Raw genomic sequence first — 14,541 nt, 5'->3', positions numbered from 1 at the left:
GATATTTTCTGTTTCTGCAGAATTTAACAGAAACAGATATAGAAATACAGAAATAAATGTTTCTATCTTCGTTTTTATTATTTGTTTTGTGTCATAAATAAACCTAATAGCTATATAAACGTAGTTTTTTGTTTCCTTTTACCAAATGTATGAAAATAAATAAAATACATCTGTCAACAAGGGTTTTACTTTGAAGGTTTCGACAGGAAGTTCAGTTTTAACCTCTCCCTAGGGTTCAGGGTAAATTAGTGGGTGAAAAGTCAAACAGCAGCAGGAGTTTCAGTTGAACGCCAGTGCTGATCGATGGGGAATGCCAGCAGAACCGGTGGGACCAGCCCGAACAGTGACTCACCTGCCCACCTCAGGCAGGTATAACTGGTTGGGCAGGTGAGTCCCACCAGGTGTATAAAAGACAGAGCTCAGCTCCTGAGTCAGTCAGTGATTCTCAGCTGTTTTAAACCATGTTTCACCTGCTGCTGCTGGCCGGCGTGGTCCTGGGAGGATACATCCTCCTCACACAGACCCTCTTCAAAAGATCCAAATGTAAAGGAAACGCAGCGATGGCCGGGAAGACCATCATCATCACAGGTGAGTCTGCGGGGGGGCTATCACTGCTTCATTACAGATAAAAAAAAGAGTGTGTCTGTAAGTATATGTATATATATGTAAACTGTGAATAACACTGCAAAGAAATTAAACTTTATTTCTAAATAGAATTTAGATTTATTTATTGTTTACATGTCATAATATATGAACACACATCAGTTTAATGATTTGGACAAGTGCTGAAACAATAAGTCAATTAAACAATTCAACAGCAGAATCTTTTCCTCATTCATTGAAAGCACCAATCACTGTCCAGCTTCTTCAAACTCTCAGATTTCCTGCTTTTCTCTGTTTGCTGTGATTGTAAACTGAATACTTGTCACTGACTCTAAAGTGTACGTGTTATTATTTTCTGCTGCTGCAGGAGGGAACACTGGCATCGGTAAAGCCACGGCTCTGCACCTGGCCAGGAAGGGAGCCAGAGTGATCCTGGCCTGCCGAAACCGGGACAAGGCCGAGTCCGCCATCGCAGATATACAACAGGTAGAGACAAAGACAATCAGAGGCTCCATTCGGGTTTTTAGAAATCACTGTGACTGTCCTGCAGCATGTGATTGCTTGTTCAGGAGTGGTTGCATAATTCAGAACATGAAAACATGAAAAAACAGGTTTGTTAACTAGACGGACAGTTTTATATCACTTTTCATAGTTAGGCTGAATTGCCTTTATGTTACTACAGTAACATTTCTAGGTTGGTTATTAGCTTGCTTCCTTGAAATAAAATTAAAAAGATAAATGTGTTTATTCCTTAACAAGAGACAAAATAAGAACAGTTGTGTGTTCGTTAAGGAAAAACGTGGATGGCTGTAACATTTTTTGATGTTTCTGTCTGTATCTTGGAGCTCTTTTAAGCCAGTGTGTTCATAATGTAAACATTATGTAATAAGGAGTACAAGAAAAACTTGAATTACTTTTTAACATGACTGGTGTCTGTGTGTGTGGTTGGAGGGGTAGTTGATCCAAAAATCTTAGTTACTGCCAGTCATAGTAGTGACATAATAATACAATTTAACAAAATGTGCACTGAGTACTAATAGTACTGATGTGTGTGTGTGTGTGTGTGTGTGTGTGTGTGTGTGTGTGTGTGTGTGTGTGTGTGTTTTGCACCATTACAGTGTGTAAAATTACAGGTTGTAACATTTTCATTGTCTGACTCTGTCTGAGCAAGTGTTTGGTTTGTCCCTTCGGTGCAACTGTAGAAACATGGCGGTTCAACACTGTGCACTGCATGGAAGTTGACCAGCAGCCAAAGGTCACCTGAAGCGTTTGTTGGGCTTAAAGTGGACTGTAGGTTTAGTGAAGTCCTGAGAGAAACTGATAAATTAAAACAGGGAGGAACATTTGTAACTAAAGAGAGGTAAAATAATTATTATCACAAACTACAGCAAGTCTCAGTCAGTTATAGTAAATATCTAACGGTTAACTTCCACCAATGATCTTGTTCCAGGAAACAGGAAGCACTGACGTGATCTACATGCAGTTGGACTTGGCCAGTCTGAAGAACGTACGCTGCTTCGCTGAAACTTTCATGAAAACGGAGTCGAGGCTGGATCTGCTCATTAACAACGCCGGTAAGCAAAAAAACACACATTACTACTTACAGACAAATTACTTATGGCATGTTAAAAAAGTGACATAACAATGTGATCTAAGATGGCAGCTATGACATGAAAGATAATAAAAAAGGGTAATTCCATTAAGCACACACAGCATGTAGACATTTATGTCAAGCATGAGGAGCACAGGTGAAACAAATGTAGTTAAGTCTGTTTCAATGATAGAATACATCTCAGTCTCGCTCCCAAGTCGTCAAATAGTGGCGCTTCAAAATGACACTGTAGGTTTCTCTTGTGTCGAAGTCAGGTGACACAGTATAAAGAGCGGGAAAAGTCTGCATACGGAGGTTTGGGGTGAATGGATGGTTCAAACAAACAGAACTTTAACCCTGCTCTTCACATGAGACTTAATGTGAACAATTAGTCTGATTTAACTTACGTCATGTAACTTATGATCATTTCACAAGCTTAACAACGCAAACTTTATTTTGAAAGTCTAACTGGACCTGTTGCCTATTTCTGTCTTTGTGTTTTCATACATCGTGAGTCTACAGAGTTTTATACGTGAGGATCTTGGAACTAGCTTACCTACATAGAATGCAGCCATTTTGTAATGTTATCCAGCAAAACAAGCTAACAATGCTGGACCTCTTGTCTCTTTGACAGCAGGTAGTTTGCCTGTGACGGCAGCAGAAGCACAGGTGTACTGCACCCGTTACTGTTTCATTTAGGTGCAACTGGTACAATACCAACAAAGTGGCACACCTGATAAGGAATGCAGCCATCATTAGTTTAGTTGAACAAAACAAAATGTTCAGTGGGACAGACGTCTTTGGATTATTGTGTTCCTCCTCTTGGTGACGGAGCTGACACCAAACTTAGCCCAGTGCTTCTATTATGTTCTTTAAGTGTATTTCCCCATTGAATAAGATAAGATTAAGATAAAAGAAAACACAAATTTAAGGGGAAACAGACTTTGACTGCTATGTGCACAGCATAAAGAAACGCAGACGTGTCTAAAACAGTCTAAACGTGAACTTCTATCTGTCCTGTAGGTCTGGTGGCTGATGGGCGGACAGAAGACGGTTTCGGCATCGAGTTCGGGGTGAACCACCTGGGACACTTCCTGTTGACCTGCCTGCTGCTGGAACGTCTGAAGGAGGCGGGTGGAGGACGAGTGATCACCCTGTCCTCCATGGCTCACCGCTGGGGACACGTCGACTTTGAGGTAAGCTTACATATACACACATCATATAAATGCACAAAAGTACATTTTAGCAAACACTTGCAGTTGCTCTCACTAAAATTAGACAACTTGGTAAATATAGTAAAGCCTTACTATAGTATGAACAAGAGAGATTTCATTTGTTCTGATTTGTGAAAACAAATTCTCATTGTTTTCCATTATTTCATTCTTCTACCTGGAGCAGCTCCAACAGTAAAATGTTGCTCTAACATTGATGACATAGAATCAGATATCAGTCACAGACGGAGACATTGTGCCGCACAACATGTACTTTTACCACTCATAGCTGCTCCCCCCCACAGGGATATACAGTAACATGCAGCACCATCAGAATTTTTTTTTAAAGTATATTTTTTGGGGCTTTTATTGCCTTTATTATAGTGACAGCTGAAGACAGACAGGAAAGGGGGGCAGAGAGAGAGGGGATGACACGCAGCAAAGGGCCGCAGGTTGGATTCAAACCCTGGGCCGCTGCAGCAAGGACTCAGTCTCAGTACATGGGCTGCCAGCTCTACCCACTGAGCTATCCGGGCGCCCCACCATCAGAATTTAATAATCTGAGTCAGTCTTCGAATCCTGGCTCTGATTCAATTGTCCTCGATTACTGAACAGTCATTCCTCGTCAGAACTGGTTCTTCGGTTTCAGGATTCCTTCGCGTTGTGGTGTGACATGATGTAATTTCTTCATATGTACGTACTCTCTGCAGAGAACATTCCTCGTCTGCAGCTTGAGGCTTCAGAGTCTGCACTTGGATAGATGATGTCGTCATTTTCTCTCACCTGCGCTCAGGAATGCTGCAGGTGATCCTGTGTTAATGAGTTTTTGTGTGTTCAGGCTCTGGCGGCGAACAAAGACCTGGGCACCGGCGGGTACAGCTGGCAGTTCTTCCAGGCTTACTGCAACAGTAAACTGTGCAACGTGCTCTTCACCCACGAGCTCGCCAAGAGGCTGAAAGGAACCAACGTCACCTGCTACAGCGTCCACCCAGGTAACGTGCTCTTACAGAATACCTTCACATCCAACTAATGTGCTTCTGCCAGTTGCAGTAACACTTGGCCCTGAGGTATAAAGTTTCACATGACACAAAGAAGTCCCCAGTTCACTTTTACTGCATTCTTTCATTAAATGTGTTAGAGATTAATGTCTGTAAGTTGGTGAGAACCATGGAACATGAATTTGGTGGTAACGTCCAGTGAAGACACAGAGGTTGTGGATTTCTGAAATTTTGGGATGTTTATAATGTAAGAGAAATCTATATTCTACAATTACACAAACTTATTTTACTTATTTCTTTCTTAAAATTAGCTTTTACAGGTTTTTAGGGAAACTATATTCAGTTAAAATGAAAGGAACTTATTCTCCACCAGAATTAAAGACCTGGCTCCAAACTATTGACAACAAATCTGTAAATCTGATCGTTACCTCCCACATCACACACCCCCACACCCCTGTGTACTACAGTGCTTAGGGTATGACCTCAGTATTTATCAAATAGCTTTGGCTGGGTCACAAGCACTACAGACCACACCTGTGATGTTGGGTGTGGTCAGAAGTGCATCAGACTTGAACTATTTGATCTTTTTCCTCCCTACAACATTGAGTGTGAAATTGATCTTTAAACTGTGATAAGCCTAAAAATCCCGTATTCTGCAGCTCTTTTTATTTTTTCTTATTTTTAAACCGTGCTTCTCTCCACCCTCCCGTTTTCCAGGTGTTGTTCGGACCGAGCTGTCACGTCACGTCAGCCTGTGGCAGAAGGTTTTCATCGAGCCCGTGGCCCAGATGCTGTTTCTGGACCCGGAGGCCGGAGCTCAGACCACGCTGCACTGCTGCCTGCAGGAGGGAATCGAACCTCTGAGCGGACGTTATTTCTCCTGCTGCGCCGTACAGGAAGTATGCGCCCGGGCCCGAGACGACGTTGTGGCCCGGAAACTGTGGGAGGTCAGCGAGATGCTCTGTGGACTCTCTTAAGACGAAATGACCACAAAGGACTTTTTCTCTGCTTTAAATTGAATTGAGTCCATGAACCATGAACTCTCCGTCCGTTACAAACGGATTACTCTGGTGTTAAAGTGTGATAACTTGGACTTTGTGTCTCCACCAATGTAATAATATTAATAACAATACATTGTGCACGTCTAGTTTTGCTGTGTGACATATCTTAATCACCCTTCTCATGTTGTCACCTCCATACAGTAGATTGGTGTTGTAAAGATGATTCTACATCGATGCAGTGACACTACATAATTGGGTTTTCAGGCTACATAAAATTATAACCAACTAATGTTGACTGTTGATTTATGTCATTCACAATACCTGCACTCTACGGTGCAACCAAAGCCCAGGAGTAAAGCTAGTCGAGTAGCCATTACATGTGATTCCTAGACTTCTGTCATGACTGACTCCTTTCAATAATAGCAATAGTTTTGTTTATGTCTGTTATGTTTACGGATACTGGTAGGTGCAGCTTTTTATATTGTAGACAGTTGTAGTCTGATTTTTGAATGCACTTTCTAAATAAAAATTGAGTTTTCTGACTGCTTGTATTAATTGATGAGAAAGTAGCCTTGTGGAGTAATATAGAAGACTGAGGATTCAATACATTGAGAGACACTGAATTGTTGACAGGTATCACAAGGCCAATCAAGATTCACACCTCTAGGCCCATAATACAGACACAGAATTGTATGAAAGTCCCTAAAAATAATAGGAAAACTCATCTCTCATCCAGTTCACTGGGTTCATTGTACAGCTTATCAGTTATCTACTGTTATTGTTATGCATTGAATATATTATGAAATATCCATAAAATATCTCACTTAGTCAATCTCTCAATGATAGAAAAGAAAATAAGGAAAAATGTTCCACTGCTCTAGGCAACCAAACGTAACGTGAGGTAAGAAGTTTGGTCTGAGTTGTTGTTATTTAAGACATGCAGTGCTGCCGGCATCTAGTGGCTGATGTCTGACACGGCTAGGCAGTGTGTGTTATGCTGCGTTGCCACCAAGGCGAATAAAATTATTAACACTGTAAATTACAAACAAAGACATAAATAGAGGTGAATACTCGCTTTGCCTTTGGTGGGAACGCAACATTAGAGCCTCCTCAACTGCTTCAGAGATCTTTGTCATTAGCTGCTAATCTGAGTACAAATGTCCTCCCAAGTCCAAACTGCTGGTTAAACTAGGGCCTGAGAAAAAAGAATCAACAACAAGACGATGCTTGTCCACGGCAGTGGCTCAGAGGTAGAGCGAGTCATCTACTAATCAAAAGGTTGGTGGATGTCGAAGTGTCCTTGAGCAAGATACTGAACCCCACATTGCTCCTGATGCTGCGACTTGGTGTATAAATGTGTGTGAATGCTTCTGTTCTGGTGAGCAATTGGCACCTTGCATGGCAGCAATTGCCATCAGTGTATGAATGTGTGAGTGTAGCATGTAGTGTACAGAGCATTGAGCGGTCTAAAGATGAGAAAGATGTACAGTCTTTGGTTTTGTCCAGGGGAAGATAACTGATTTCCATTTTGTTTCCATCAGTTTGTCTTTTGTCTAATGGAGCCATCCTTGAGAGTTGGGGCAGTAAAGCCGACTCAACAGCTGCTCTTGTTATTTTGGCCTGTGGAATTTCAGACAAAGTAGGCTTTTTGTTATACCAGTGTAAATTCCTGGAAACTATAAGTGTGGGGGACGTTGTGTGTGGATCTGCTACCCCACACTCACAGTACCTTTCGACCTACCCAAAGGGAAGCAAAATACCTCCACAGGGCCTCTAAGTTGCTACTCAAACAGACCTTTACAACTGGTGTTATGAACATGGCCTTTAGTTTTGTTTCAAGCTCTGGTAACTTCTCCTGTTTCCCTCCCCAATTGAACTGGAAGATGATTTTCCTTAAGGACACCATGATATTGCAAGGAACTGGGAGAGTGCTTGCTAGATGTTTTAGTGAAGCCAGTATTCACTACGAGTCAAGTAGGGACAAGTCCCTATCTTTCCACTGCATCTGTTTTCTTTGGACTTTTGGGAGTTTTACCTTCCAGTTGAAAGACTCCATAACTGTTCCTATATATACCCTTAGTACTTTAATGGTGTCCTTCTTTAAAGACACTTGACACTGTTCTGTTTTTTCCGATCCTGGCATAAACTGTCTGTTATACCTCGACTCCACACGTTTGTTCAGTGGGGGCAGCTCTTGTGACGATGTGAACAGACATGAGACCTCTGTCCTTTGAGGACTATGAAACAGCTGCTGCATGCCTGCAATTGCTTGCCCCCTTGTGCCAGGCAACAGTAGAACTGTCTGAGGAGAAGAGAGTCTCAGGGTCACAACACCGCTAAACTTGGTGTCAGTGATGCTCAACAAATTTGAAACTACAGGGAACCAAACTGCACTGAACCTTTCAACACTGCTTGATCCTAGATTTAAAACCATAGGATTCTGCAACTAAGTACAAACACAAACATCAGTAGAAGAACTGACTGTTCTTTTTTTCAAAATATAATCACAATTATCCAAACACCACACTCACTTTGCATAATTCCTAGATTGTTTGCAAAATGACACACTTCAGTCAAAACATATACACATATTTGTGAAAATGCTATTAGTTTTCATTTAACCAACACAGTCCTCAATGATCAGACACTATTGCAGCCAGTTTCACACTGCTGTGATAAAGAAAAAACACATTTGTAAAAAAAAACTAGTTCTTTACGATTGTTTACACACTAAAATAAAAATTTCCATATAATTTGCGAAATTCTACTCCAAGGAGCAAAACACCTCCACAGATTTGCACAACAAATACACATAATGTCTGCTTCACCCTTTTTGCAAAACATTACACACATTACAGTGATTTGTAAAACTCTACACACATTTTCACACCTTAGACACAGATAAGGATTGTGAGGTTACTTCCTTGTCATTACAAAGCCCCGGATTGCCAATGACCACACTAATGAACAAATTGGATAATCACATCCACCAGGTATGGAAGCACACATGTGCTAATTTGAAAACGCAGCACTCAGCCAGACGGAGAGATGATGAATAGTTACAGTATTGTTGGAAAATAGGAAATAGCATGTGCTAGATTTTTGGCCAGACATTGTTATGTAAGGGATAATTTAGATGTCAAAAAAAATAGTGACAAACCCACAACATTCTTCATGATTAGTTTGAGATATAGGGAGAATGTACACAAATAGGCCTACTATAAACTTACCAAGCACTGCACAACACTGATGCTGCAGACTGAATATTTCAAGTATTTATTTCAATACTTACAGTATTTCTTACCATAATCAGTTACAGTAATCAACCAACAATGAAATCAATGAAACAAATAAAATCTGTAGACAAATAAAAATTACTGCATGAAGTACATACACTTTGACTCTGAAGAAAAACTACTGTAAAAAAAACAAGAATACTGTAACTATTCATCATCTCTCCGTCTGGCTGAATGCTGCGTTTTCAAATTAGCACATGTGTGCTTCCACACCTGGTGGATGTGATTATCCAATTTGTTCATTAGTGTGGTCATTGGCAATCTGGGGCTTTGTAATGACAAGGAAGTAACCTCACAATCCTTATCTGTGTCTAAGGTGTGAAAATGTGTGTAGAGTTTTGCAAATCACAGTGTGTAATGTTTTGCAAAAAGGTTGAAGCAGATATTGTGTGTAATGTTGTGCAAATCTGTGGAGGTGTTTTGCTCCTTAGAGTAGAATTTCGCAAATTATGTGGGCAATTTTGTTTTAGTGCGTAAACAATCGTAAAAAACTGTAACAGCCTCCTGTCCACCAAGAAGAAATTATGTAAAGCTTCACCACCTACACTATACTCTTTTCCATGGCGGCAACACTGCCACCTTCTGGACTAAGGGCCAAAGTGAGCAAAGAACCGAACATTTCCACAACCACGGTGCCTCACAAGTAGCCACGGTGAAACGCATGGCAGCTGAGGGCTGTTTTGTCTTTTTCTTCCACACAATGATCAGGGGAGAGCGCGAACGCAGTCCCCCACTACCAGATATTATGCAGTCGAGATTCCCACATTTGGGGAATTCGCAGGGGTCAGCACAGCCGGAGTGCAATGGCCGAGCCTCGCCCTGGGTGAACCACCTTCTTGATCATGGTATCTCCCCTGCCAGGTAAGTATGAGTTGGAAGGGTCAGAGAGTGGGTCCCCATTCCCAGACACAGCCCCCCGGCGGACGGTGCCTTCCACGCATAATCCCTCAGTCAGGGGCCTTTAAGCATTAGCCCGCCTCCATCACTCGGCAAGCCCGCTGTCTCTGTCTCGGAGGAACTGGACACAGCCGCACGACTGCGCAAAAGCCTACAACCTAGGCGTGCTTAGCAGTGGAAGAATGTCTGGAGCACAGTTCTTACACAGAGGGAAGGACAATTGAAGAGAGGAGTTCAGGCAATGCATTCAGCCCCATGTTAAAAGCCACGCCCAATTTTTCCATGGCGGCAACACTGCCACCTTCTGGACTAAGGGCCAAAGTGAGCAAAGAACCGAACATTTCCACAACCACGGTGCCTCACAAGTAGCCACGGTGAAACGCATGGCAGCCGAGGGCTGTTTTGTCTTTTCTTCCACACAATGATCAGGGGGAGAGCGCGAACGCAGTCCCCCACTACCAGAAATTATGCAGTCGAGATTCCCACATTTGGGGAATTCGCAGGGGTCAGCACAGCCGGAGTGCAATGGCCGAGCCTCGCCCTGGGTGAACCACCTTCTTGATCATGGTATCTCCCCTGCCAGGTAAGTATGAGTTGGAAGGGTCAGAGAGTGGGTCCCCATTCCCAGACACAGCCCCCCGGCGGACGGTGCCTTCCACGCATAATCCCTCAGTCAGGGGCCTTTAAGCATTAGCCCGCCTCCATCACTCGGCAAGCCCGCTGTCTCTGTCTCGGAGGAACTGGACACAGCCGCACGACTGCGCAAAAGCCTACAACCTAGGCGTGCTTAGCAGTGGAAGAATGTCTGGAGCACAGTTCTTACACAGAGGGAAGGACAATTGAAGAGAGGAGTTCAGGCAATGCATTCAGCCCCATGTTAAAAGCCACGCCCAATTTTTCCATGGCGGCAACACTGCCACCTTCTGGACTAAGGGCCAAAGTGAGCAAAGAACCGAACATTTCCACAACCACGGTGCCTCACAAGTAGCCACGGTGAAACGCATGGCAGCCGAGGGCTGTTTTGTCTTTTTCTTCCACACAATGATCAGGGGAGAGCGCGAACGCAGTCCCCCACTACCAGAAATTATGCAGTCGAGATTCCCACATTTGGGGAATTCGCAGGGGTCAGCACAGCCGGAGTGCAATGGCCGAGCCTCGCCCTGGGTGAGCCACCTTCTTGATCATGGTATCTCCCCCTGCCAGGTAAGTATGAGTTGGAAGGGTCAGAGAGTGGGTCCCCATTCCCAGACACAGCCCCCCGGCGGACGGTGCCTTCCACGCATAATCCCTCAGTCAGGGGCCTTTAAGCATTAGCCCGCCTCCATCACTCGGCAAGCCCGCTGTCTCTGTCTCGGAGGAACTGGACACAGCCGCACGACTGCGCAAAAGCCTACAACCTAGGCGTGCTTAGCAGTGGAAGAATGTCTGGAGCACAGTTCTTACACAGAGGGAAGGACAATTGAAGAGAGGAGTTCAGGCAATGCATTCAGCCCCATGTTAAAAGCCACGCCCAATTTTTCCATGGCGGCAACACTGCCACCTTCTGGACTAAGGGCCAAAGTGAGCAAAGAACCGAACATTTCCACAACCACGGTGCCTCACAAGTAGCCACGGTGAAACGCATGGCAGCCGAGGGCTGTTTTGTCTTTTTCTTCCACACAATGATCAGGGGAGAGCGCGAACGCAGTCCCCCACTACCAGAAATTATGCAGTCGAGATTCCCACATTTGGGGAATTCGCAGGGGTCAGCACAGCCGGAGTGCAATGGCCGAGCCTCGCCCTGGGTGAACCACCTTCTTGATCATGGTATCTCCCCTGCCAGGTAAGTATGAGTTGGAAGGGTCAGAGAGTGGGTCCCCATTCCCAGACACAGCCCCCCGGCGGACGGTGCCTTCCACGCATAATCCCTCAGTCAGGGGCCTTTAAGCATTAGCCCGCCTCCATCACTCGGCAAGCCCGCTGTCTCTGTCTCGGAGGAACTGGACACAGCCGCACGACTGCGCAAAAGCCTACAACCTAGGCGTGCTTAGCAGTGGAAGAATGTCTGGAGCACAGTTCTTACACAGAGGGAAGGACAATTGAAGAGAGGAGTTCAGGCAATGCATTCAGCCCCATGTTAAAAGCCACGCCCAATTTTTCCATGGCGGCAACACTGCCACCTTCTGGACTAAGGGCCAAAGTGAGCAAAGAACCGAACATTTCCACAACCACGGTGCCTCACAAGTAGCCACGGTGAAACGCATGGCAGCCGAGGGCTGTTTTGTCTTTTCTTCCACACAATGATCAGGGGAGAGCGCGAACGCAGTCCCCCACTACCAGAAATTATGCAGTCGAGATTCCCACATTTGGGGAATTCGCAGGGGTCAGCACAGCCGGAGTGCAATGGCCGAGCCTCGCCCTGGGTGAACCACCTTCTTGATCATGGTATCTCCCCTGCCAGGTAAGTATGAGTTGGAAGGGTCAGAGAGTGGGTCCCCATTCCCAGACACAGCCCCCCGGCGGACGGTGCCTTCCACGCATAATCCCTCAGTCAGGGGCCTTTAAGCATTAGCCCGCCTCCATCACTCGGCAAGCCCGCTGTCTCTGTCTCGGAGGAACTGGACACAGCCGCACGACTGCGCAAAAGCCTACAACCTAGGCGTGCTTAGCAGTGGAAGAATGTCTGGAGCACAGTTCTTACACAGAGGGAAGGACAATTGAAGAGAGGAGTTCAGGCAATGCATTCAGCCCCATGTTAAAAGCCACGCCCAATTTTTCCATGGCGGCAACACTGCCACCTTCTGGACTAAGGGCCAAAGTGAGCAAAGAACCGAACATTTCCACAACCACGGTGCCTCACAAGTAGCCACGGTGAAACGCATGGCAGCCGAGGGCTGTTTTGTCTTTTTCTTCCACACAATGATCAGGGGAGAGCGCGAACGCAGTCCCCCACTACCAGAAATTATGCAGTCGAGATTCCCACATTTGGGGAATTCGCAGGGGTCAGCACAGCCGGAGTGCAATGGCCGAGCCTCGCCCTGGGTGAACCACCTTCTTGATCATGGTATCTCCCCTGCCAGGTAAGTATGAGTTGGAAGGGTCAGAGAGTGGGTCCCCATTCCCAGACACAGCCCCCCGGCGGACGGTGCCTTCCACGCATAATCCCTCAGTCAGGGGCCTTTAAGCATTAGCCCGCCTCCATCACTCGGCAAGCCCGCTGTCTCTGTCTCGGAGGAACTGGACACAGCCGCACGACTGCGCAAAAGCCTACAACCTAGGCGTGCTTAGCAGTGGAAGAATGTCTGGAGCACAGTTCTTACACAGAGGGAAGGACAATTGAAGAGAGGAGTTCAGGCAATGCATTCAGCCCCATGTTAAAAGCCACGCCCAATTTTTCCATGGCGGCAACACTGCCACCTTCTGGACTAAGGGCCAAAGTGAGCAAAGAACCGAACATTTCCACAACCACGGTGCCTCACAAGTAGCCACGGTGAAACGCATGGCAGCCGAGGGCTGTTTTGTCTTTTTCTTCCACACAATGATCAGGGGAGAGCGCGAACGCAGTCCCCCACTACCAGAAATTATGCAGTCGAGATTCCCACATTTGGGGAATTCGCAGGGGTCAGCACAGCCGGAGTGCAATGGCCGAGCCTCGCCCTGGGTGAACCACCTTCTTGATCATGGTATCTCCCCTGCCAGGTAAGTATGAGTTGGAAGGGTCAGAGAGTGGGTCCCCATTCCCAGACACAGCCCCCCGGCGGACGGTGCCTTCCACGCATAATCCCTCAGTCAGGGGCCTTTAAGCATTAGCCCGCCTCCATCACTCGGCAAGCCCGCTGTCTCTGTCTCGGAGGAACTGGACACAGCCGCACGACTGCGCAAAAGCCTACAACCTAGGCGTGCTTAGCAGTGGAAGAATGTCTGGAGCACAGTTCTTACACAGAGGGAAGGACAATTGAAGAGAGGAGTTCAGGCAATGCATTCAGCCCCATGTTAAAAGCCACGCCCAATTTTTCCATGGCGGCAACACTGCCACCTTCTGGACTAAGGGCCAAAGTGAGCAAAGAACCGAACATTTCCACAACCACGGTGCCTCACAAGTAGCCACGGTGAAACGCATGGCAGCCGAGGGCTGTTTTGTCTTTTTCTTCCACACAATGATCAGGGGAGAGCGCGAACGCAGTCCCCCACTACCAGAAATTATGCAGTCGAGATTCCCACATTTGGGGAATTCGCAGGGGTCAGCACAGCCGGAGTGCAATGGCCGAGCCTCGCCCTGGGTGAACCACCTTCTTGATCATGGTATCTCCCCTGCCAGGTAAGTATGAGTTGGAAGGGTCAGAGAGTGGGTCCCCATTCCCAGACACAGCCCCCCGGCGGACGGTGCCTTCCACGCATAATCCCTCAGTCAGGGGCCTTTAAGCATTAGCCCGCCTCCATCACTCGGCAAGCCCGCTGTCTCTGTCTCGGAGGAACTGGACACAGCCGCACGACTGCGCAAAAGCCTACAACCTAGGCGTGCTTAGCAGTGGAAGAATGTCTGGAGCACAGTTCTTACACAGAGGGAAGGACAATTGAAGAGAGGAGTTCAGGCAATGCATTCAGCCCCATGTTAAAAGCCACGCCCAATTTTTCCATGGCGGCAACACTGCCACCTTCTGGACTAAGGGCCAAAGTGAGCAAAGAACCGAACATTTCCACAACCACGGTGCCTCACAAGTAGCCACGGTGAAACGCATGGCAGCCGAGGGCTGTTTTGTCTTTTTCTTCCACACAATGATCAGGGGAGAGCGCGAACGCAGTCCCCCACTACCAGAAATTATGCAGTCGAGATTCCCACATTTGGGGAATTCGCAGGGGTCAGCACAGCCGGAGTGCAATGGCCGAGCCTCGCCCTGGGTGAACCACCTTCTTGATCATGGTATCTCCCCTGCCAGGTAAGTATGAGTTGGAAGGGTCAGAGAG

The 14,541-nt window shown here is 46.1% G+C and overlaps 1 protein-coding gene and 9 non-coding genes across 10 annotated transcripts; 1 reads left to right on the top strand and 9 right to left on the bottom strand.

Moving 5' to 3' along the window:
* The first annotated feature begins 298 nt into the window (after positions 1-298).
* LOC127362808 (dehydrogenase/reductase SDR family member 13) lies at positions 299-5,946 on the top strand. Its single transcript, XM_051399054.1, has 6 exons — positions 299-588; positions 971-1,089; positions 2,054-2,177; positions 3,218-3,390; positions 4,244-4,397; positions 5,121-5,946. The coding sequence occupies exons 1-6, from the start codon at positions 462-464 to the stop codon at positions 5,378-5,380; spliced, it is 957 nt and encodes a 318-aa protein (XP_051255014.1). The 5' UTR covers positions 299-461; the 3' UTR covers positions 5,381-5,946.
* Positions 5,947-9,405: 3,459 nt separating this feature from the next.
* Positions 9,406-9,569, bottom strand: LOC127363226 (U1 spliceosomal RNA). Its single transcript, XR_007884718.1, has one exon. It is a non-coding gene; the product is annotated as a U1 spliceosomal RNA (small nuclear RNA).
* A 455-nt stretch (positions 9,570-10,024) lies between these two features.
* LOC127363183 (U1 spliceosomal RNA) lies at positions 10,025-10,188 on the bottom strand. The gene has a single exon (XR_007884676.1). It is a non-coding gene; the product is annotated as a U1 spliceosomal RNA (small nuclear RNA).
* Positions 10,189-10,643: 455 nt separating this feature from the next.
* Positions 10,644-10,808, bottom strand: LOC127363231 (U1 spliceosomal RNA). The gene has a single exon (XR_007884723.1). It is a non-coding gene; the product is annotated as a U1 spliceosomal RNA (small nuclear RNA).
* Positions 10,809-11,263: 455 nt separating this feature from the next.
* LOC127363213 (U1 spliceosomal RNA) lies at positions 11,264-11,427 on the bottom strand. The gene has a single exon (XR_007884706.1). It is a non-coding gene; the product is annotated as a U1 spliceosomal RNA (small nuclear RNA).
* A 454-nt stretch (positions 11,428-11,881) lies between these two features.
* On the bottom strand, positions 11,882-12,045 carry LOC127363212 (U1 spliceosomal RNA). Its single transcript, XR_007884705.1, has one exon. It is a non-coding gene; the product is annotated as a U1 spliceosomal RNA (small nuclear RNA).
* A 455-nt stretch (positions 12,046-12,500) lies between these two features.
* On the bottom strand, positions 12,501-12,664 carry LOC127363210 (U1 spliceosomal RNA). The gene has a single exon (XR_007884703.1). It is a non-coding gene; the product is annotated as a U1 spliceosomal RNA (small nuclear RNA).
* A 455-nt stretch (positions 12,665-13,119) lies between these two features.
* LOC127363209 (U1 spliceosomal RNA) lies at positions 13,120-13,283 on the bottom strand. Its single transcript, XR_007884702.1, has one exon. It is a non-coding gene; the product is annotated as a U1 spliceosomal RNA (small nuclear RNA).
* A 455-nt stretch (positions 13,284-13,738) lies between these two features.
* LOC127363208 (U1 spliceosomal RNA) lies at positions 13,739-13,902 on the bottom strand. The gene has a single exon (XR_007884701.1). It is a non-coding gene; the product is annotated as a U1 spliceosomal RNA (small nuclear RNA).
* A 455-nt stretch (positions 13,903-14,357) lies between these two features.
* Positions 14,358-14,521, bottom strand: LOC127363207 (U1 spliceosomal RNA). The gene has a single exon (XR_007884700.1). It is a non-coding gene; the product is annotated as a U1 spliceosomal RNA (small nuclear RNA).
* Between the last annotated feature and the right edge of the window lie 20 nt (positions 14,522-14,541).

This window comes from Dicentrarchus labrax, unplaced genomic scaffold (assembly GCF_905237075.1).
Source record: "Dicentrarchus labrax unplaced genomic scaffold, dlabrax2021, whole genome shotgun sequence".
NCBI lineage: Eukaryota > Metazoa > Chordata > Actinopteri > Moronidae > Dicentrarchus > Dicentrarchus labrax.
Note: the sequence above shows the minus strand (reverse complement) of the source record. Positions and strands in the feature narration are given on the sequence as shown.

What these genes read in the sequence shown, in the direction of transcription:
- LOC127362808 (XM_051399054.1), top strand. Translation starts at nt 462, where the DNA reads ATGTTTCACCTGCTGCTGCTGGCCGGCGTGGTCCTGGGAGGATACATC. An exon ending in GAAGACCATCATCATCACAG is followed by an intron (nt 589 to 970) that starts GTGAGTCTGCGG and finishes CTGCTGCTGCAG; the next exon opens with GAGGGAACACTGGCATCGGT. An exon ending in TCTGCTCATTAACAACGCCG is followed by an intron (nt 2,178 to 3,217) that starts GTAAGCAAAAAA and finishes TCTGTCCTGTAG; the next exon opens with GTCTGGTGGCTGATGGGCGG.